This window comes from Dromiciops gliroides, chromosome 1 (genome assembly GCF_019393635.1).
Source record: "Dromiciops gliroides isolate mDroGli1 chromosome 1, mDroGli1.pri, whole genome shotgun sequence".
Lineage (NCBI taxonomy): Eukaryota > Metazoa > Chordata > Mammalia > Microbiotheria > Microbiotheriidae > Dromiciops > Dromiciops gliroides.
Window position 1 is genome coordinate 460552967 of NC_057861.1, and position 24453 is coordinate 460577419.

The 24453-nt window shown below is 37.7% G+C and overlaps 1 protein-coding gene across 1 annotated transcript in view; it reads right to left on the reverse strand.

The window, feature by feature from the left end:
- The window catches only part of ERAP1 (endoplasmic reticulum aminopeptidase 1), a 40449-nt gene extending 16519 nt beyond the window's left edge, over positions 1–23930 (reverse strand). Inside the window, exons 1-10 of the mRNA XM_043988158.1 lie at positions 23782–23930; positions 12328–12893; positions 11989–12127; positions 9119–9253; positions 6180–6300; positions 5038–5192; positions 3787–3900; positions 1595–1726; positions 667–798; positions 455–526 (exon numbers count right to left, since the gene is read on the reverse strand). Of these exons, the coding sequence (XP_043844093.1) occupies positions 455–526; positions 667–798; positions 1595–1726; positions 3787–3900; positions 5038–5192; positions 6180–6300; positions 9119–9253; positions 11989–12127; positions 12328–12854 (1527 nt within the window). The 5' untranslated portion in view covers positions 12855–12893; positions 23782–23930. The remainder of the gene's footprint in view (positions 1–454; positions 527–666; positions 799–1594; positions 1727–3786; positions 3901–5037; positions 5193–6179; positions 6301–9118; positions 9254–11988; positions 12128–12327; positions 12894–23781) is intronic.
- Between the last annotated feature and the right edge of the window lie 523 nt (positions 23931–24453).

Here is a 24453-nt window from a genome sequence, read left to right on the forward strand (position 1 = left end):
CTCATTTTACAGATGAGGAAAATGAGGCAACCAGGGTTAAGTGACTTGCCCAGGGTCACACAGCTAGAGTATGAGGCCAGATTTGAACACAGGAAGATGAATCTTCTGACTCTAATCCCAGTGCTCTATGCACTATGGTGCCACCTGAGAGAATGGTACTGACCCACTAAGGACTAACACTATCAGATATTCATCCCTTTGCAAAGACTGAAGTAAGAAAATCATATGAGTGAAATATATTTCTAAGGGAAGTTGTGGAATTTATTTTAACTTTGCAGAAAAAAAAAAGATTAAAAATTATCTCTCAGTTCTGTTTTACATTCATTCTTGCCTAGAGACAGAACAGTGGGTGAAATGAGCTCAGGAAGCCTGACATAGTCTTTTTCTTCTGAGAGCAAAAAAAAAAAAAAAAAGAAAAGAAAAGACAGAGATAAGGACAGTGATAAGCACTTACAGAAGGTGAAGATGTGGGTTGGTTTCTTGAGCAAAATCCATCTGTCTTTTGTGTGTCACCTGTGGGACAAATCTGATAAAAAAAAATTTTAAACACAAATCATCGTCCTTTCTGTAGAACATATGGTTCTTTTTACAATGATTAACATAATGGGGTGCTTGTGGTAACAGGCTCTTCAATTCTCAGGCTTGCTTCTAGACAGGGATACTTACGGTCGTCATACTATTCCACAGATCCTCATTTTTTGTGTTCTTATAACTGTATTTCTGGAGATATTGCACAATGCCGGCTTTGAATACATCTGCATTAAGATAGTCCCGTAGCATATTCAATATACAAGCTCCCTGCCAAGAAAATAAAAAAAACTCATCACAGTTTAATCTTAATAGTCCATGCCATAGTTGTCTTTTTTAAAAGTGTTTAAAATCACTACTGTAAATGTTAATGTAATCTTAAATAGTTACATTCAATGGGTTAAACATATTTTTCCAGGAAAATTATTTATTTTAGGGATTTAGTTTAGTGATATCTCTAGGAATCCACTATTCATTCCAATTTCCCTTGGTGGGGCAAAAGAGAGAAACTTCACCAACAAAATCCTGATTCCTGATGTGAATGAATGGACTCTAGCCCAACCACGACTAGCCTTGGGATACTGCACCCTCCCTCCACCCTCAAAAAAGCCTCAATTCAGATAATATCAATACATTTCTTAGGCATCTACTACCTGAAAGACATTGTGCTCGATTCTAGGGGTACAAAGATAAAAATATTACAGCCCCTGCCCTCAAGAAACTTACATTCTGCTATTGGGGGGTGGAGGTTTAGGAATAGGAATACTACAATGGTAAAATGACCAAAAAATCATAATTACATTAATATGAAATATGGGGTTTCTATGTATTTTATATACTACAACTCAAACCTGGCAACATATCCAAAATAACACTGAAAATGCTATTTAATTCAGTTATGAAAAAAACCTCCCTCTTATCCCTTAAATGCTTTATGAATAGAACTAGATATATGCTAGATCTTCTTGAGGTAAAGTGAACAATTCTTCTTTAGCTTTCATCTGCTGCACACATTTTCATGATGAACATCTCCATACAAAGCCACAAGGCAAGAATAATTTTGTACCTTTTCATAAGAAACATCATCAAACATTTCACGGATCTCAGCAGGATTCTCCACTGGTGTGGACACAGGATGAGAAGAATTTAATGCATCCACCTCCATGGCATTAAAACATTTTCCAAAGAAATAATCTTCCTAATGAGAAAGTAAAAAAAAAAACATCATCAGTGGTACACATCTATTTTTCAATCTTATCTTCATTAGTGTCTTGTGGTGTTTTGTTTTGTTTTTTTATCAGCTTCTTTTCCAAATATATCCCTTCTCAAAGAGTCATCCTGTATAACAATTATAAAGATGGAAAAAAGTAGTTCTTCAAAACCAACCAGCACATCAACCATGTCTGGCAGCATATGTAATATTCTACTTCTACCTATGCCAAAAGACGAGTGTGGTATGAACATTATCTACTAGGATTCCTGACACACAAATTGGGTTAGCATCTCCTCATACCCTAACCCCACACAGACTAAACTAGTCTGTCCTTATAAAGTATCAAAACAAGCTTTGAGACTTAACTGGTCCAGGGAACTACATTTCTGGGCACTGATATAGATTACTGAAATCCTGGGGATTAGAAATCAAGAGCTCCTCCCTCAGCCTTGACAGTGTAACGATTGGAATGACGCCACCTGCTGGAGACTTACTGTAGGAAAGCTCCACCATGAGGAGAAGGCCTCTGAGGGCAAGGCCATGCAGCTTTTCTTTGGTGTCAGGAAGTGATGTTTGCTTGTGGGAGGAAGAGGGGGCAAGGCTGACGCCTTTTCTCTCTTTCCTCAGGACTCCGGTGGAGAAGGGAGCTAGAAATGCGCTTTCCCTTTAATAGATAGATGGATCTGGGCCTTTCTCTCTTTAACAAATTCTTATTCTCCTTAATAAATGCTTAAAAGTCTAACTCTTGCTAAAGCTTACAATTTATTGGCGACCACTCATTAGATATTTTAGGCAGACTAGCTAGAATTTTAGCCCCTTACAACAGCAGCAAGCTGCCCCAGAAAATGCAGAGGCAGAAGAGCTCGATCCAACTGGATGAATGCTGTCTACTTGCTGAGTATCCTTTCCATACTATGCTAAGTAAACTTCTTTTTGTTTAACTGCTAGCTAGCCCATCTCCTTCCAAACCCAATCCCTAACTGCTAAATCGAGTCAGGGCTGACCTACAGCAGGGAGGGAGGTACATTTTCTCAGCTCTCTTCTGCAGGGCTGAGTTTAGCTATGGAACATCTAAATAAAAACTGAAGATAGAAAGTACAATCTAGAACTTGTGCACACATCAAAATTCAGGGTCTTTATGCTTCTATCATGCATTATTTATAGATTATAATTCTTCTAAAAACAAGACAGCAAATGGAATTTAGGAGAATCATTTGGATTTTGTTCACAGTACTAAATCAATTATAGATAGCAGAAAAGCTCTTAACTAAAAACAGAAGTGTCACTCTACAGTCTTAATACAAATAGCATCTCTACTTCCAGTAGTGTCCACATTCCAATTTAAAAATTCACAGGGCTTTACAGTAGTCTTAGTATTTTAGTTAATACTATTTCAAAGCAAATAAAGCATTAAATCCATGCAGTGATTTCAAAGAATTGCATTTGCCTGAGAAGACACAGAAAATGAAATCTGCACTCAACAACAACAAAAAAACACTTGATTTAGAATGTTGTCTCTACTGGGATCATGGTGGTATACAAATGAAACTTCTATGATAGACAAGGAACATGACATGTTGAGAAAAAATGTGGTAGATTAATAGTCATTCATTATCTTTTATTATTAGATATTCCAAAAGATTTTTATCTTTTGTCTTAAATAAAAGAGTCTTAAATAAAAAGACACTCTAATGACAATGATAAATTCATATCCCCTTTGGAAACAAGGATTTGAATGGAGTCAGGCTTTTTGACATATATTTTGAAAGCACTTATGAATCTCAATCCACATAACAGATTCACCAGCAGAACAAATATACTCTCTTCAAGACTTCTAAGAAAGTAAGAGAGAGAGAAAAGTGTGTGAGAGAAAGAGAGCGCCAAATGACCATCCTTTTATTAAAATGCTGATGTTATTAATAAAATAATTAAGTTACCTAGAAAAAAAGACTTCTTAGAGCAGATGATCAATAAAATATCAATATGAATATTTCAAAACTGCAAATTACCATAGAGAAAGTAATTTTAAAAACAATGCTACTTACAACTTTCAAATCTGGATGGGTCACACTGACAGACACAAACTCCATAAATTTTGCAAATCCTTCATTTAGCCAAAGATCATTCCACCATTGCATAGTGACAAGATTCCCAAACCACTGAAAAACAAAATACATTACTCACATTACAAAATGTTTATGAGGAGATCAAATTATGAATAAAGAGATAGAAAGATAGAGACAGATAGATACATAGACAGACAGATAGATAGACTGGTAGACAGAGACAGACAGACACACATGTATAACATTATATAGGTAATAAACTTTATATCAAGAAGTAGATTTTAGACTTCTTTATATTGGTATTAATTTGAACATATGTTGCTACCTAAATAGGCAGTTAGGTGGCTCAGTGGATAGCATGCTGGGCCTAATGTCAGAAAGATCCATCTTATTGAGTTCAAATCTGATTTCAGACATGTACTAGCTGTGTGAGCCTGGGCAAGTCACTTAACTCTATTTGCCTCAATTTCCTCATTTGTAAAATGAGCTGGAGAAAGAAATGGCAAACCATTCCAGTATCTTTGTGAAGAAAACCCCAAATGAGGTCACAAAGAGTCAGACACAGGGGCGGCTAGGTGGCACAGTGGATAAAGCACCAGCCCTGGATTCAGGAGTACCTGAGTTCAAATCTGGCCTCAGACACTTAACACTTACTAGCTGTGTGACCTTGGGCAAGTCACTTAACCCCCATTGTCCCACAAAAAACAAAAAAACAAACAAAAAAAACAAAGAGTCAGACACAACTGAAAATGACTGAACAACAACAAAAAGCTAGCTTAACAGTCATTTTTATAAATTATTTATTAAAATGAATTTTATGAATTATTCATCAAAAATAAGCAGTATCCTTTAAAAGTAGCTGGCATAATAGCTGATGCTTGGAAGAAAAAATTTTGTCCTATGCCTCATGGATCATAGTTCAATAGCTAGAAGGGACCTCAAAAGTCATCCGATCCATGTATTCATTTTACAAATGAGCAAACCAAGAGCAAGTAACTTACCCAAGGTACTAACTGAGAGGGCTGAGATGTGAACTCGGGTCTGGTGACTCCAAGTTCAACACTTTTCACCACACCATGCTGCCTGCAAAGGTGATCATTTTGCTTTCAAGGAAGACAGTTTAAAAAAAAAAAGACCTATATAAAAATGTTAGAAAAATGCTGCCAAATCTGCCAGGCAATTATTGCAAACACCCTTTCCTCTCTCACAACTGGAAGACACATTAATTACCTGGTGAGCCAGTTCATGGGCTATTACCATGGTAATCCAAAGTTTACTGGAAACAGAGGATTTTTCAGCATCATATAACAGTCCAGATTCTCGGTATGTTGTCAATCCCCAGTTTTCCATGGCACCAGATTGAAAGTCAGGGATGGCAGCAAGATCTAGAGAAAATAGTTTAACATACCACTTTGTGTTCCTCTGTCACAAGCTCAGAGCACACTAACCTTCAAAAACTTCAGTGCCTACAGCTAAACTAAAGCAAAACTGATAGAGGGACCTTAAGTGCCATCTAACTTAGGGGGTTCTTAACCAGGTTTTTAACCAGGGTCTACAAATTTGTTTTTAAAGGATATTGAAAACCTTATTTCAATATAACTGGCTTCCTTTGTAATGCTTTGTAAATGTATTTTACTTTATGTGCTTAAAAACAGTATTCTAAGAAGGGATCCAGACTAACATGGAAATATGTTTTGCATAATTGCACATTCATAACCAATGTCAAATTGCTTACTATGGAGGGAAAGGAAGGGAAAGAATTTGAAGCTCAAAAAAATTTTTTTTAATGTTAAGAATTGTTTTGGGGGCAGCTAGGTGGCACAGTGGATAAAGCACCGGCCCAGGATTCAGGAGTACCTGAGTTCAAATCTGGCCTAAGACACTTGACACTTACTAGCTGTGTGACCCTGGGCAAGTCACTTAACCCCCATTGCCCCGCAAAAAAAAACAAAAACAAAAAAGAATTGTTTTTACATGTAATTGAGGGAAAATGAAATATTATTAAAGTTGAAACAGGAGGGCAGCTAGGTAGCACAGTGGATAAAGCAACGGCCCAGGAGTCAGAAGGACCTGAGTTCAAATGTGACCTCGGACACTTGACACTTATTAGCTGTGTGACCCTGGGCAAGTCACTTAACCCTCATTGCCTGCCTCCTTATTCTGAGTCTCAGGGACTGCATAGGTATCTCTTTTTCATGTAAACATGAATTTTGTGCAGAGAACAAAAGAGTGGAGATGTACAGAATGCCGTGCACACATCAGATTCATTTTTGGGGATGGAGATAAGCCAGTGATTACATAGTTAATTCTACCTCTGAAGTTTTGGGGTACATTCCTATGTGTTTTGTAATTCCTCTGATGAAAAGTTTTACCTTGTTTGGGTAAAGGATATGGAATGCTGAAATAATCCTCATAGAACTCCAGAAGGGTCACTGCAGCATCCAGGGCATAGCCGGTTTGATTTATCTTTTCTGGTACAGCATACACAGAAACCTGGGAAAACAGGCATTTGAATATATCAAATAATTCAGCCACTTCCAGTTGTAAGCAGCAAGAGGAGCAGAACCTCTATCCAGAGACAGCAGTGATCATCCAATATTCAAATGGACAATGAGGAAGTGGCCAGCACCAGCAGTAACTAAGAATACTGGTGGTTTAAGAAAAGTTGGATTTGTACATATCTTCTGAATAACAGAGCCCAAGTCCCTTACAAAAAGTACTGTATGACAGAATGATATAAGACTATCAGTTGCTTTAGTTTAAACAACAAATGTGCAAAGAACAGTTAGCAATGGCTAGTGGTTAGCTGCTGTGTAGACAGAAAAGCAAAGATGGGGCATGAAGCAAATTATATGATATGAAAGTCAGCTCCTTATGTGTAGAAATTGTTTCATCCTTTGTTTTATCCCCAGAACCTAACACAACACTGAGACTAGTACATAGGAGGCATTTTATAAATGTTTATTGGTTAGTGGATAGATAGAAAACCAGAGATTCTTTTTAAGCTAACAATGTCAAGTTGGGTGGGGGACTAAGGTAGAGAGGAAGTTTTGCCAATGAAGTGAAGATGGGAACCTTATTGCAAATGATGTTCTAAACTGGGAATAAATGCTTAGAAACTAACTGAAGTTTTTACTCTTTAAGAGCTTCAATAGCCTCTCCTCCTCTCTTCCTCTGAGTTACTCTGACAAAATAAAGCCTGTAGTTCCAGCCAGCTGGGAATCTGAATATCAACCAGTCACCAATTCCCTGAATGTCCATTTCCAACTCCCCACCCCTACCCCCAGTATGAATCTGCACTAGTTCTCAGCTTTGGCCTACCTACACACCAGGTCTAGGGGTTCTATTCCCTACTGCTACCACAACCCACCTCCACTCACCCCCAGGCCTGAAATGCCTAGTCCTACTTGATTCAGATAAGAACCTTATAGAAATCCACTGGGCTTTACCAGTTATGGAACCCCCTTTTTTTACTAGGGATATATGAAAGACCTAATCCATTTCCAACCTGATTCCCCTTCTGATTGTATCTCCCCTCAATAAATCTGGCTCACTTAACTTTCTCTTTGCTGATCCCTTTAGCTTGCTGTGTTCTGTATTAGGATACTCTGGCCTTCCTTGTGCTATACTCTGAAACTCCAAACCTCAAGTGAACTACATTAAGACCAATTATGACAAATAGCTATATAAAAATTTTAAATAAAACATTACTGAGAGAGACTTCAGCAACATGTCACAAAAATTATGCACTATGACCAGGTTTGTCATACTAGGAATAGAAGCCTGATTCAATATTAGATAAACATAACTGACCAACAAAAAGCATATGATTATATCGACAGATAAAAAAAGCCTGTGATAAGATATAATACACATTCCTATTTTAGTAACACTAGGAACCATAAGAATAAACAGATCTTTCCTTAATATTATAAGTACTATCTATTTAAACACCAAGAGCCAACATTATCTGCACTAGGGATAGACTAAAAGCCTTTCTACTACAATTAGGGGTAAAACAATGATGACATTTATTACCATTACTACTTAATATAGTGTTGGAAATTCTAGTAATAAAATAAGAAAAGAAATTGAAGGAATAAGCAAAGGAAAAACAGAAACAAAATTATTGCTTTTTGCAGATGATAAGATGGCTTATATAAAGAATCTAAGTCAGCTAAAAAACTAATTGAAACAATCAACAACTTTAGCAATGTTGCAGAATATAAAATTAACCCACATAAATCATCAACATTTCTTTGTTACCAACAAAATCTAGAATGTAAGATCCTTGAGGGCAGGGTCTATTTTGCTGACTTGAATTTATATTTCTAGTGCTTGGCACAAACTAAGAACTTAATAAATGTTTATCTATTTATTGATTGAAGAGACAGATTAGGGTAATTATGGTCTGGAGGCATAAAATAAACATGAAAAGTAAAGAAAATAACATATAAAATAAGGAAATAAGAAACTTAGGGCATTTGAGTAAATCAAGGCTTTAGGGAAACAACTTCCAACTGAACCCAGAGTTACTGCCAGAAAGCTCTATTTTCAGGATAAGAGGAGGGAGAGACCAAGAGGACAGATCTAAGGATAAAAAGTGGGAATTCAGGGACAAAAACAAAACAAGTTAACCTGTTAAACTGACAAACCTATACAACCACATTCACCTACAATTTTCTTTTTTCTTTTTTTTTTTTTGGTGAGACAATTGGGGTTAAGTGACTTGCCCAGGGTCACACAGCTAGTAAGTGTTAAGTGTCTGAGGCCAGATTTGAACTCAGGTTCTCCTGACTCCAGGGCCGGTGTAGCCACCGCTACAATTTTCTTAATGTATACATGGTCCAAGAATATTCACACTGAAACAAAAAGTAATAATAATAATAATAATTCACTTAAAATAGCTTGTATAATAAATGGCTACTGAATAGAAATAAGGAAGGAGGTAAGCCTGTGGTCCCAACGCTGCAGAATTTTAAAAAGAGAACCCTTTTTAATTAGTTGGATAAGGAAAGAAAAGAAGATCAACTGCTTCTGTTTGAGGGAATTTTCATCATAGCAGCAGCAGTAGGCACAGAGAAAGAACAATTAAATGGAGAATTAGCACTAAATTAGGCTTGTTTGAGGTACCCAGTCTTTAGTAATATGCCATTTGGAAGGAACTCTGAAACCTAGTAGTAAAGACCTACTTATAGGTTGGCCTTGCAGTACTCAGTTAGGCCTGTTAATCAACAGTATTAACTGAGTACTTACTATAGGAAACTCAGACTACTGTATAAAAAGAAATTTTTGACAGCCGTAGATTTACCTTGACTCCACTTTTGGTCATCTTGCTGACAGACTCAAAATCCGAAATAATAAAAGCAACAAGGTAAGTGCTCATCTTCACAGTGACATCAAAGTGGTCCTCTATTAGTCCTTCAGCAATATTCACAGATTTCACCTAGAATCAGGACACCTTCAATCATTAAACTTTTCAAAGCATCACAACCAAGTTTAAAGGACAGTTTAAAATGTTATATCAAAAGTTTGATAGAATATAGTCTCCTTAAGGGCAGAGATTGATTTTGCTTTTGTCTCTGTATCCACAACATCTAGCCGAGGGCCTGGCATATAGAAGACATTTAATAAATACTTCTTGAATGATGGATCAATATTATGTTGATAATATAACATCAATATGTTATATATTATATTATAATTGATATTATATTATATCAATATTATATATTTCTCGTTAAGGGTAGGATACACATATACAAACAGACAGCAGCATAGAAGAACCATTCATTTCTAATTAGTAAACCAGATTACTATACAGTTGATTCAAATGTGCAAAATCTAAGGAAAACAAGTAGAAGGATAAAAACAAATTGAGCGCCCTGATTCTGATAAAATGAGGTTTACTTCTTGTTCATAGAAACAGTTTGAGAGAAAGTCCAGAAATGTCACATCCCATTTTCCCTAGTTCTGCATAGAAAGCTAAACTAACCTCTCCTTTTCAACATGGAACTAGCTCACCAAGAAAGGAAAAGGATGGAGAATTGGGAGGAGTTTCTTAAGCAGAAACAGTCAAGAAGTTCTTCCTGTTAATAGTTATCCTTTCTAATTCTAAATAGAAGGTTCAGCCAATTCAACTCTCTCTTGCCCCAGTCAATGAGGTTCCTTAAGCTCTATGAGGCCCCTCTGAAGATAGCCCATGTGGTCTCAGAAAAAAGATGAACACCAAATTTCAAAGCCCTCAGGTTAAGAAGGAAATATTGAAAACAAAAGAAAAAAAACAGTTCAAATATTTTGGAGTTACAATAAGGATTGCTCAAGTCCTAGCAACTGCTACATTGAAGGACCAGAGGTATTGGAATACTATATTTCATAGAGCAAAAGAGGGGCGTTATGACCAAGGATCACTTACCAAGCAAAGTTAAGTATAATCCTGAATAGAAAAAAAGAGGACATTTGACAAACTGAAAGGCATTTGTGACAAAAACAGCAGAATTTATGGGAAAATTCAACATATAATATCTATTTATTTATTTATTTTGCAATTTTATTTAAGTTTAAAATTTTTTTTATTAAAAATTAACCACCCCCACCCCAGTGAAAAAGGAAAAAGGGAAGCTAAGGGAAAAAAAAGGTAAATATCTGCAGTTGGCCCTAGGCAAAAATGTTGTAATGGGTGGTTTGTCTTTGTTACCCTCTCATATTTCTCACTGTGCCTTTTTATCACATATTAGTGTCTTTATTCCCTAACCCTCCAGTGCCCCCATGGTACTCCATGAAAACTCCTGAACTATCTTTCCTTCCTCTCCTCATCAAGAACCTCATTCCTTTGTGCAACTCAATTCAACATTTAAGTGTTATGCACGTACAAGGTCCTCAACCACGCAGTTGGAGAAACAGAGATAAAAAGAAACAATCCTTGTCTTCATGAAACATATATTGTTCTTGAATGAAGTCAAAGAGATCAGCTAGTGTCAGCACTAGGTGTTAGGAAAACACTGAACAAACTTCCATTGACTACCAAATCCTCATTGGGGTGACTCCCACATCCTTTTATCATTCCACTAGTATATGCATTTTAGCATTTTACAAGGAAAATTCTAGTTAAGCTATATGTGGATTTACATGCATCGTCCAAAGAATACAGATTAATGAAAAAAACCATGACTGAGTCAGAGTTCCCTTTGAATCTGGTCCTGTCCTTTTTAAAATTTTTAATTAACACTTGGATTAAGACATGGGAGATTTAACCTTAGGCAAGTCAGTTAAACTCTTCTGAAACTCAATTTCTTTATCTGTCAAAAGAAGGGATTGGACCAGTCAGGAGTTGTTAACATGAGGTATATGAACTTTTAAAATTATCTTAATAGCTGTACTTCAATATAATTGGCTTCCTTTGTAATCCTATACATTTTATTTCATGCATTTAAAAACATTATTCTGAGAAGGAGTCAATAGGCTTCATCAGACTGCCAAGGAGTCCATGATACCAAAAGGGTTATAGATTAAAGGAACCTCTCAGGTCCCTTTAATTGGTTGACTAATGTCCTTAATACAAAATTAGAAGAACCACTGGTCACATCTATTTTGATTATTAATTAAGCATACTTAAATATTCCTTTTTTCAGGAAAAACTATGTTGTTACCCATTTTCACACTACATCAACACCTCACTAATAATATTATCTTTGCTCATCTATTTCTGTTTCTCTAACACTCAGATTATTGTAAAATATATCTGTAGAAAAATATACAAACTATCACCTAGCAAAATAGCTCCATTTTTAGAAAAATTAATATTTTTAATTATGTTCATTTTTATAGATAATTTAGGAAATTATCTCCTTTTAAACATAAATCAAATTTTTAAAAAGTAAATCAAATTTTCTAAAGCATTCTCCTCTTCTAATTTTGCATCAATGACTTGAAATGATACAGATGCTCATCCAGACCGCTCCTTAAATAGCAAAGCAATTTTCAGAAAGAAAACAAATATATCTTTAACTTCAAGGTGGACTCTAGCTGCAAAGAGACCAATTTGATGGAGATATAAAAGAGAAGTTGGTAAGATTTTTTTTAAATAGACAAGAATAAAGATATAGGTCTTTCTTTCTGAAGGATTATGCCCATTTCTCCTATTTTATTCTTAAAGTAAAAACTGAAGGAATACAAGCTTACTAATGGCATGTTAGAGATAGCAAGGTGCCGTGGTTCTCTTCTAATCTTGATTGAGAAAGTGGCTTTAAAGGCTGGTTCATCGAAGCAGGGAAAGGCCATCCGAGCTGCAGTTGGCTCAAATTGTGTGGATGCTAATATCCTGTAATCAAATCAAGTAAAATGAAAAGGAAAGAGATTGAATTTATGGTTATGAGTCAAAGCAATATAGGCCTCCTCCCTCCTCCCTCTCTCACTCTCCATAAGCAACAAGATCAATTTCATGAGTAAAGAATAACAGCAGAGACAAAGAGAAGGAAACTTAGAGGAAAATCTTATTGAAATTTTAGGGAAAAAAATTACCTCACTTCTCCCTTCTGAGTTCTATAAGAACTTTTATAAAACCCATGGAAAGTCTCAGAAAGAGGGGCAGCATATTCAATAGTAACTATGTACTGACGTCCAATCAGAAGAGGTTTATCGGCTAGAAGTGCAATTTGCTCCCAGGGTAGATACTCTAGAACAGTCAATTGCTGCTCTGCCCGATTATCTTGACTTTTTTCTCGGAGGGTGGCCGTGGTGATCTGCAGGTGTTGGCTGTGCAGAATGATGAAACTGGTGGGCTGACTGACAATGATTTCTACTTCAGTGACTCCCACAAATGTCAAAGTGGTGAGATTGGCATGGATCATAAGATTATAATGAACAGGGAGGACATAGTCGGGAAGCCTCATCTTATTCCAAGGAAATGGAGCTCCGTTAGTAGCTACTGGAGAGTTTGTTTCCATGCTCTGGCACCTCATAGAAGCCAATGCTACCAAGATAGTCAACAGTGAAGGGAAAAGAGATGATGCAGTCACAAGTGGCAACTTAAGTGGCAAATCAGCCATCTTGTTCTTGTTCCTAAAAATCGCCTATTGGCACGGACCCTTGAAAGCAAAAGAAAACACAGACATATGTAAATAATGAAGGAAACTTAACTAAAGACAGCTTTCTCCTCCTCTGCCCTTTCAGGATCAATAACTATTTCTCACTTGGCTCTACAAGTATCAGTTATCTCTCAGAAAAATCAAATTACCTTCATGTACCTTTTAAGTTATCCAGGAAGAAAGGTTTTCCATCAGTAATAATCACTCTAACACCTACTGAAAGTGATCAATTTACTTTAATGATTAAAGTAAGCAACATCTTACACTGTGTACCACAATAAATTCAAAATGGATATGTGACATGAATATAAAAGGCCCTATCAAAAAATAGATTAGAATAAGATCAATAAGATAGCTTCTACAGCTATGGATAGAAAAAGGATTCTTAATCAAGCAACAAGCATTTATTAGGCAGCTATTATGTGATCAAGTAGTATAAGTGCAGAGGTGTGTTGGAGTCAGCTCTAACAGGCCAAAAGAACTAATTAAATTTTCCACATGAGCATTTACACCCAGGAAATCTGCAAGTACTACAAATCAGAACTTGATTTACTGTTCTGTTGATTGTCTAGACCTAAGAAAGTGCTGGAGAAAATGTTAAGAATGCAAGTTAAATTTGAAAGCAAATCTTCCATACACTCCACTATATCACACCACCCCCTTTTATATTAGCCTCTAGAGATAACAAAGGTAAAAATGAAAGCATGGGAGAGTTGACATGAACTGATGTGAAGTAAGCAGAACCAGGAAAATTATATATACAATGACTATAATAGCATAATCAAAATGAATTTTAAAATAAAGCTGAGTGCTATATAATTATAATGACCAAGTTTGGCCCTGGAGAGTAGTTGAAAATAATTACCTCTGCCCCCTCTTTAAAGAGGTGAGGAATTGTGGCTATGGGATATTACATACTGTCAGACATGGCTATATTTAACATGTGTGTGTGTATATAGATATAGATATATCGATATATAAAATGACAGCGAGCACTTTAAGTTTTGCAAACCACTTTACAAATATCTCATTTTATCCTCACAACAACCTGTAAATTGGGTATGATTATTATCACCATTTTACAGATGAAGAAACTGAGCAAGAATTAGGTTAAATGAATTGCCCAGGGTCAAACCACTAGCAAAGTAGTTGAGGTCAAATTTGAGTTGAGGTCTTCCTGACTCCAGGTCCAGCATAATGTCCCCTGGGCCAAGAACTGCTTTTTTCCCTCTTTCTTTTTAAAATTTCTCTCATAAGGAATGGCTCTCTAGGTATCACAAACTAGAAGTGGTTACTTGACCTCAAAGTTCCCATCATTTCTACCCCTCTCCAATCCATCCTCTACCCACGGACCAAAATAACCTTCTTAATAATTAGATGGTTGACAGATTGTACTGAAAGACTGGTAACTAACAAAGGTTGGCTAATGTATCTTAAGCTAGAGGAAAGTCTCTAGTGAAACGGCACAGGGATCTGCTCTTGTTCCTATTCATTGAATACTTTTATCAATAATTTGAACAAAGGCATAAATGTTTGAAAGTGTCCCTGACATTAATATGTCTGTTTTATATGAGTTACCTTACCAGGCAGATGCACTGAACACAGAGTAAGCCTGTTTGCTGAAAGGAGTCAATCGGGAACCTGCAATGAGCCAATGTCTTACTCATTCCCAGACTTCTTTGTTGGTGTTTACTGGCTGACCTTGTTGAGCTGTGCCCCCCCTCCCCAAACTGGCCCAAACAAGCTTTGCAGTCAATTTTTCTTTTCTTTTCTTTCTTTCTTTCTTTTTTTTTTTGGTAGGGCAATTGGGGTTAAGTGACTTTTTCCTAGGGTCACACAGCTAGTAAGTGTTAAGTGTCAGAGGCCAGATTTGAAGTCAGGTCCTCCTGACTCCAGGGCCAGTGCTCTATCCACTGCGCCACCTAGCCGCCCCAGCAGTCAATTATTAATATTCTCTGTATCACTTTCTTAAGTCTAGAAAAGCAATATAACAAAAAAATCAAAACCTGATTTACATTTGCTAATTTCTGAGGTATAAATGCTCACACTGAAAATTTAACAATTGGCACACAGAAAACAAATACACTTTATTTTCCCTAGAATCCCTGGGAATTTTAAGGAAAATCAGTTTTTAAAAATCACTGCCACATGTCAGAGGTAAGGCTATTCCTATATAATGAGGGATGGCTGAGAGTTCAGCTTTGGAACTGGCATCCCAACGGAACTCAAGGCAAACTCTTGGATTTTCAGCATCTCCTGTCTCCAGTCCCACTGGGGCCTCAGATAGCTATAAAGAATATCTTTCAATAAATTTAATTTGGAGATGTGTATGGACTCTCTGCCTTTTCCTTTATGAGCTTTTATGCTGATTTATCACAAAAATTATCCATTTAGAGATGCACTGGCTGCCAAATGTGGAAATTTAAATGGATAATGCTTCACCAATTCTCTTTAATTCCAAGAAAAAAAAATCCTATTGCTATTCAAAAATAGCATTAATTCAGTGACTGTAACCAAGTTACTTTAGCTTTCTAGGTGTCAGTTTCTTCATCTGTAAAATAGGGGGTTTGTATTAGATGATTTCTAAGATCCCTTTCAGTAATAAAATTCTGAATTTCTGCTCAACTTTCCAAAAATGAAAGAAAAGATCTCATGAAGTAATGAGTTCCTAATCCTTGGGAGTATTAAAAATGGCCAGATAATTGCTTATTTGGTCCCTTCCTACTTTAAGATTCATTGATTCTACAGGGATTAAATAAAAATTTGTTGAATGAATGAATGAATATGGTACTTCAAAAACTATCATTCTCTTTGCCACACTGTTCGAATACTACGGCATTAAGAACAGGAGAAATCCAGCATTATTACTTGATATCTTGTTCAAGCTTTCTTCCAGCCTTTCACAGAGTAATTAGAAAAACTTTGACCTTCTTGGCTTGGTTCATTTCTAAAAATAAACATTTCATTTAAATAAAGTATTTCATAATTCCTGTCAGTCTCATACTTCCTAATGGGTTATGATTGCACAGCTAATAATTTTCTCTCCAAGTTCTGCAGACTCCAGTGAAATATCTCAAAGGACCATCTCATTCACAGTACATGGCCTCTGCCACTAGAAAAAATGCAATTCCTTTTTAGTCCAAGAGGCCAACTTAATGAAAACACAAAATTTGGGTTCTTTTCTCTTTTTAATTTCCTCACATCCAGAACTCCCTCATTTCTCCTTTGCATAGCAAAGAGTACACACCATGCATAGTTTTAACCCCAAGTACTATTTAGCATTTCTCTTCTATAAATATTTATCCTTTTTTTTAAATGGAAGAATCAAGTGTGAGTTTACAATATGAAATGAGGGAATAAGATGTTTGGGGGTTGGTTTTGCTTTGATAACTGACCCTAAGGATACCAGCAAGGAGTTTCAATTGTATTTCTCCAGTTCAAGAATCTAGGAATCCCCGAAGGTGGTTATTACTTATTCAGTCATTTCAGTCCATGTTTGACTCTTTGTGACTCCATTTGGGATTTTCTTGGTAAAGATACAGAAGTGGTTTGCCATTTCTTTCTTTTTTTTTTTTTAATGTATGAGGTATTTTATTTTTTCCGTTACATGTAAAGATAGTTCTCAACTTTTGTTTATACATGCTTTACAATTTCAGATTTTTCTCCCTCCCTCCCCTCCCTCCCCCCTCCCCTAGACAGCAGGTAATCTGATATAGATTATATCTATATATCTCTATACATATACATATACATATATATATATATATATATATACACACACACATATGTATATACACATAATAACATTAATCCTATTTCTGCATTAATCCTGTTACAAGAGAAAGAATCAGAGCAGTGATGCAAAACCTCAAAATAGAAAAAAAAAACAGCACCCAAAACAAAAGAAATAATATGGTTCAATCAGCATCTATACTCCACAGTTCTTTCTTTCTTTTTTTTTTCTTGGATTTGAGATCCTCTTCTATCATGAGTTCCCTGGAACTCTTCTGTACCATTGCATTGGTGAGAAGAATATAGTCCATCACAGTAGGTCAACACTCAATGTTGATGATACTGTGTACAATGTTCTTCTGGTTCTGCTCATCTCACTCATCATCAGTCCATCCAAGACCCTCCAGGTTTCTCTGAACTCTTCCTGCTCATCATTTCTTACAGCACAATAGTATTCCATTGTATTCATATACCACAACTTGTCCAGCCATTCCCCAATTGATGGGCACCCCCTCAACTTCCAATTCCTTGCTACCACGTAAAGAGCAGCTATAAATATTTTTGTACATGTGGGTCCCTTTCCCCCTTCCATGATTTCTTTGGGCAAAAGACCTAAAAGTGGGATTGCTGGGTCAAAGGGTATGCACAGCTTTATCGCCCTTTGGGCATAATTCCAAATTGCTCTCCAGAATGTTTGGATCAGCTCACAGCTCCACCAACAATGCATTAGTGTTCCAATTTTCCCACAGTCTCTCCAACATTTATTATCTTCCTTTTTTGTCATTTTAGTCAATCTGATAGGTGTCAGGTGGTACCTCAGAGTTGTTTTAATTTACATCTCTCTAATCATTAGAGATTTAGAGCATTTTTTTCATATGGGAATAGATAGCTTTGGTTTCTTCATCAGAAAACTGCCTGTTCATATCCTTTGACCATTTCTCAATTGGGGAATGACTTGGATTCTTATAAATTTGATTTAATTCCCTATATATTTTAGAGATGAGGCCTTTATCAGAAGCACTGACCTCAAAAATTGTTTCCCAGCTTTCTGCCTCCCTTCCAATTTTGGATGCATTGCTTCTGTTTGTACAAAAATTTTTTAATTTAATATAATCAAAATCATCCATTTTGCATTTTATAATATACTCTATCTCTTGTTTGGTCAAAAACTGTTTTCCTTTCCAAAGATCTGATAGGTACACTATTCCTTTCTCTCCTAATTTACCTATGGTATCACCTCTTATGTCTAAATCATGTATCCATTTTGACCTTATTTTAGTATAAGGTGTAAGATGTTGGTCTATGCCTAATTTCTGCCATACTATCTTCCAGTTTTCCCAGCAGTTTTTGTCAAATACCGAGTTCCTATCCCAGAAGCTGGAGTCTTTGGGTTTATCAAACACTACATTACTAGTGTCATTTACTACTGCATTTCCTGAGCCTAGCCTATTCCATTGATCTACCACTCTATTTTTTAGCCAGTACCAGATAGTTTTGATGACTGCCGCTTTATAGTAAAGCTCCAGGTTTGGTACCGCTAACCCACCTTCTTGTGAATTTTTTTTCATTATTTCCCTGGATATGGTTTGCCATTTCTTTCTCCAGATCATTTTTAGAGATGATGAAACTGAGGCAAACAGGGTTAAGTGACTTGCCCAAAGCCACACAGCTAGTAGGTGTCTGAGGCTGGATTTGATCTCAGAAAAATGTCTTCCTGATTCTAAGCCCAGTGCTCTGTCCACTTCACCAATTAGTTGCTCCCTCGAGGTGATTAGAAAGTCCACTATGGGGGCAGCTAGGTAGCACAGTGGATAAAGCACTGGCACTGGATTCAGGAGGATCTGAGTTCAAATTCGGTCTCAGATACTTGACACTTACTAGCTTTGTAACCCTGGGCAAGTCATTTAACCCTCATTGCCCCCACAAAAAAAGAAAGAAAGAAAGGAAGGAAGGAAGGAAGGAAGGAAGGAAGGAAGGAAGGAAGGAAGGAAGGAAGGAAGGAAGGAAGGAAGAAAGAAAGAAAGAAAGAAAGAAAGAAAGAAAGAAAGAAAGAAAGAAAGAAAGAAAGAAAGAAAAAGGGGCAGCTAGGTGGCACAGTGGATAGAGCACCGGCCCTGCATTCAGGAGGACCTGAGTTCAAATCTGACCTCAGACATTTGACACTTACTAGCTGTGTGATCTTGGGCAAGTCACTTAACCCTCTCTGCCCCCCCCCCCAAAAAAGAAAGAAAGTCTTTTATGGAAGCCATTTAGTTTTGTAGTATCATATTTTTAAATACCAAAAAAAGTACTTTAGAGACCATCTAGTCCAACAAAGAGATGAGGCCAAGAAAAGTTAAGTGTTACAGTTTACCAGTAGTTGAGACAGGATTTGAACTCAGGTCTTCTAGCTTCAGTTCCAATGTTCTACAAAACCAGACGCTCTGTTCCAGATGCATCCCTGATTACTAGGCAGCTTTGTCTTACTGTGCCTCACTGAAGAGCACAGAGTCTGGGACATGTCTTCTCCACAAGTGCACAACTCCACAGAGAGGAGACAAAGGAGGTATGGGAAAAGTAGCTGCTAGCTGTCAACTGGGTAGTCAGCCACCTATAACCACAACCTCAACTGCATCTAAACTATTGAAGATGTGGCTATCTATACCATAGAACAGATTGGTTTTTGTTTGTTTGTTTGTGTGTTTTGCGGGGCAATGAAAGTTAAGTGACTTGCCCAGGGTCACACAGCTAGTAAGTGTCAAGTGTTTGAGGCCGGAATTGGACTCAGGTCCTCCTGAATTCAGGGCCGGTGCTTTACCCACTGTGCCACCTAGCTGTCCCCGCCACACTGGTTTTTTAACTGGATACTCCATCTCCCATTGGTGTGCATTCATTGCCTGAAATATCTACTTATTTCCTGTAGAATTCAGCTCAACTGCCACCTCTTCCAAGAGCCTTCCCTGGTTCTGCATTGGTAAAGCTCTTTCTGTATTAACATCACCATCATCTATCTATCTATCTATCTATCTATCTATCTATCTATCTATCTATCTATCTATCTATCTATCTATCTATCTATCTATCTATCTATCTATCTTTTTATCTACCTATCTATTCATTCATTCATTTATTCATTTATTTATTGATTGATTGATTGTTTTCTGTTTTTTCCCTAGTAAAACATTTAGAGCACAGGATGCCTGATCTTTATCTTTGTATCCCACACCGTGCATGTAGTAAGCACTTAAAAATGGTTTTGGGGGGCCGCTAGGTGACTCAGTGGATAGAGGACCGGCCCTGGATTCAGGAGGACCTGAGTTCAAATTCGGATTCAGATACTCGACACTTACTAGCTGTGTGACCCTGGGCAAGTCACTTAATCTTCATTGCCCCGCAAAAAAAAAAAAAAAAAAGAGTTTTGAATTTAGTTGAATTATGATGGTTGAATTCTATTTGATTATTTTTTTTTTAAAGAGAAAGCTTCTAATGTATTTGGTGGTGACATACTATCATCTCAAAACATCTTTCACAGTCAGCTTTGTCAATGCTAATTAATGCAGCAGGCTATCTATGGCAGCTGCTTGCACAAACAAGAACAATTCTAGATACCTTTGAGGTCTCAGTAAGAAAAGAGGAGACTTTAAAATGAGTCAAAAGTTTCTTCCTCCCTACACTGGGACCCCACAGCACCCCAGGGCAGGGTGGGGCTGAGAAGTGGAGCAAAAAAGGGACCAGATAGAGTCCCCTTTTGTGTGACTGTTTTAGAACAATTTTGCTCATCTTTTTTAAACTTTTGAGTTGTTTAAATAAACAGTGGTTCGTATACTTTTTGGTCTCAGGATCCCTTTACACTCCTAAAAATTATGGAGCCCTCCTCATAGAGCTTTTGTTAAATCTATCAATATTTACTATGTGAGAAAAAAAAAAGCATCTTAGTATTATAAAAATAATTTTGATCTCATGGCTCCCCTTGCAAGGAGTCTCAGGGATTCTTATGGGTTTCCAGACCGTATTATAAAAATAATTTTGATCTCATGGCTCCCCTTGCAAGGAATCTCAGGGATTCTTAGGGGTTTCCAGACCACATTCTAAAAGCCACTTACTTAAAACAATGATAAAAATCTTTCATTGAAGCCAACTATGATTCCAGAAGATTGAAAATGGAGCATGCTACCCACCTCTTGACAGGGAGGTAATGTACTCAAATTGCAGAATGAGATATACATTTTCATATGTGGACAATGTGCGGATTTGTTTTGCTTGGCTATATGCATAATAGAGATTTACAATTCATGTACAATCCTCTCTGGTTATATTATATACACAGAAGTTACCATTTTACTTAGCATTTGTTAAATTCAGAATTTTCAAAAAAGAAAAAACATGCAAAAGACAACAGAATGAATGGGACATGGAAAAGCAGAGAATTTGTATTACTCTCATATTAAATTTAATATCTATTTTTAAAACTACATTACAGAAGTTCACACTTCACATACAATCCTTTTTTTTCTATTCTCTGACTAACCAAATGTTCATATTTGTTCAATTCATTATAAAAATTAAAAATGTGTAAAGAAATTTTTTTAAACTTTAAGTTACAAAAAAGAAAACACTATTAATAGTTTGTGTTTAACTGGAATTAGCTTTTTAATTCCTAAGCAATCTTTTCTGGAAACATAGGCAAAATGAGAGTAAGTTTCAAAGATCTGAAAATCTTTGTACAGACATGGGTCAGAAGTAGGGGTGAGAAAGAACTCTTCATTGAAGCTCCCTGGGAAGGAAACTTTTAATAAATGTATGGATTTAATGTAAAAAAAAACGTTTATTTTCATGGCCTGAATAATTTTGTACTATTAAGGAACATGTCCTAAGATGATGGCTCAAAGCCTCTACCATTGTGATCAAGTCATTTCTCTTCCAGACTTGAGTTTCCTCATCTATATTTTTTTGACTTTTAATTTATGGAATAAAACAAGCATTTCCATAACATGGCACAATAAATTATTGTACATGAAACTGCAAATCTATTATATATAACTTGCTATTCCTTTAAAATATATAATAAAGTTGTCATGAAAATTTCAGGTTTTTTCCTCTCCCCTCCCCAAGATAGCTACAATTAGGTACAATTATGTATATGTATATGTGTGTGTGTGTGTGTGTGTGTGTGTGTGTGTGTGTGTGTGTGTGTGTGTATATATATATATATATATATATATATATATATATATATATATATAAACTATTCTAGACCTACTTCTATTCATCACTTCTTTCTCTGGACCCAGATATATTCTTTATAGTTAATTTGTTTATTCATCTATAAATGAGAGTGTTGAACAAGCCAATCCCTAAGATTCCATCCATCTCTAAATCCTTTAACACCTTGCTTAAGGCTGCATAAATGTCTCTTCCTGCTTTTATTTACAGGCCTCTGTTTCCCCCCCCCCCCCCAGGCCCTCAGAAGGAAAGTGCTCTCGGGGTTATTTTGGGGCCAGTTGTTTGTTTTATTTTGGCCTGAGAGTTCAGTTCAAACTGACTCCCAATAAGCAATTGTTCATTTTTTCAGTGTGAGCATATACACCTTGTAAGCATACAAATGCTACAGATCAGGGCTTGATTTGTTATTTTGTTGATTGCTTAGACTTAGGCGATGAAGAAAATGTTAATAATGCAGATTAAATTTAAAAGTGTGACCTGCATCGTTTTTTCAATGAACTGGTTGTTAAACATGTACCAGCATAGCCCCATCTGAGACATGTCATTTTTGTTTTCTCTGACTGAATAAATTGTGCTTTAGTTTTGTGCAAATCTTGTTACTTGAAGCTTTTCTCTGAACCACTAGCAATGTAATTTAACACCTAGGAAATACAAAATGAGGACCACTCGCAAGCCAAAAAAAAAATTAAGAAAAAGTTGCTTTCTGCTTTTACCATTGCGACTTTAAATGGTACTGAATTAACGTTGTAAATCACAGAGAAAAGAGGAGCACCAGTCAAAGGGGCATGTTGGGACAAGGGGAGAAACGTTGGAAAGGAAAGACAATCTCTAATTTATTGCTGTTGGGAAAAGAAAGTGATCTTTGGGCAGGGTTATAAAGACTCCTGCCTAATTCCACAGCTAAACTGGAAAACAATTACAAAGCACTTAAACCTGGACAAAACCAAGGTAAGTAGTACTGGAAGGAATGGGAAAATCGAACTCTGCAGTCTCTGGGAGACACAGGGGAAGGAGGAAAGGAAGATGCCCTCTAGACTAACAATGAGCACTCCTTAATCTTATTTCTCATGAAGAACCAGAAGACTACAATCCCCATGAGGCCCCGCGGCTGCAGCAAACCCCGGCTCTACCTAGCCCCAAACTAATCTGTCCAACTCTCCAGGCCTGACATTAGGTGATGGAGCAGCATCTTAGAAGGACACAATCACTCAAGGAGAAGCTGCACGTGGGTCTACATGTGGTTTGGTCTGCTACCGGGGCCAGAGCTGCTGTGGCCGTAGCAAGAAGAGGTTGGCTCCGCGGGGAGCGCCAGGGGACTTTCCAAGCGCATGCTTTCTGAAGGCTCCCAGGCCGGGAGGAGGACCCAGGCGGACAGGCGGGGCATGCTTTCCACACCGAGAGCTGATTCCAGGCCAGAGCTGGCCACTGTCCAGGCTCCCTCTCTGACGACAATGTGGCCGCCCTTCCGGCTCATTCCCTGTCCCCCCAGGACCCATCTGCTCTGCGCTTGCAAACCAGTGTTTCCCCACTCCTGGCGCTGACTCATGTAGCGCCCATCTCCGGCTCCACACTGCACTGTGGCCGCTGTTGGAGGCGCCCAGGGGCGCTGCCCGCCCAGATGGTCCCCAGCGCTCCTGACTGGCTCGGACCCCCCGCTGCACCCCTGACGCTGCAGCCTCGTGCGGAGGGCACCACATCCAGACCCCTGGCCCAGACACTCACGCCTCTTCCCCCCCTACCCAGGTGGGAGAGGAGCCACGGGGCAGGTGGAGACCAGGAGTCCTAACCTCCTTTAGGGTCCTCCCCTCTCTCTCTCTCTCTCTCTCTCTCTCTCTCTCTCTCTCTCTCTCTCTCTCTCTCTCTCTCTCTCTCTCTCTCTCTCTCTCTCTCTCTCTCTCGCTTCCCCCTGTCCATCCCCACCCTCCATTTCCATACAGACTGGGTGGTGTTGTACCTGAGTTTCTGGGGGCCGGAGCCCGCTGTCCCATGCACGTCCTTTGCAGTTTAGGCCTCTACGAGTGGGAGTGAAAGTGAAAGTAGAGGCAAGAGAGAGGAGGGAAGGCCGGGAAAGGTTGTGGCCGCCCTCTCCCCTGCCTAGAGCATCGTATCACTGTCGTCTGAAATGGGGAAGGGAAGCTATCTCGAGATGCAGGAAGGGATAGAATGGGAACATGGCCTTGGCTGTGTCCAGACCCCTGTAGTAACCAAGATTTTCAGGCTCCAAGACTCTGCTAACAGAATCAGCAAAGCTGTGAGGAGACACCTAGCAGTAACCAATTTAGGGTAGGGATTGGGGAAAAGGATGCAAAGTAATGATTATCACTTTTATAATATATAGCACCTTTATTATTTTCTTATAACTTTATGAAATATACATCATCTATAAGTACTTATTGATCAGAATCCCAGAAACTGGAAGAATTCCAGTAAACCAAAACAGTAACCAAACATGAATATAATTGAGTCCCTAGCCCGGTCTAATGGGGGGGGGGGGGCCAGGGGGGGGGAGGTAGAAGCGGGGAAGATAATATTTAAAATTAAATTTAGTTCACATTGGAAAATGACAAAGGATATGAGAACAGATAAGGAAGGAGTCAGGCTGGGAGAAATGGAGGAGGTGACTTTT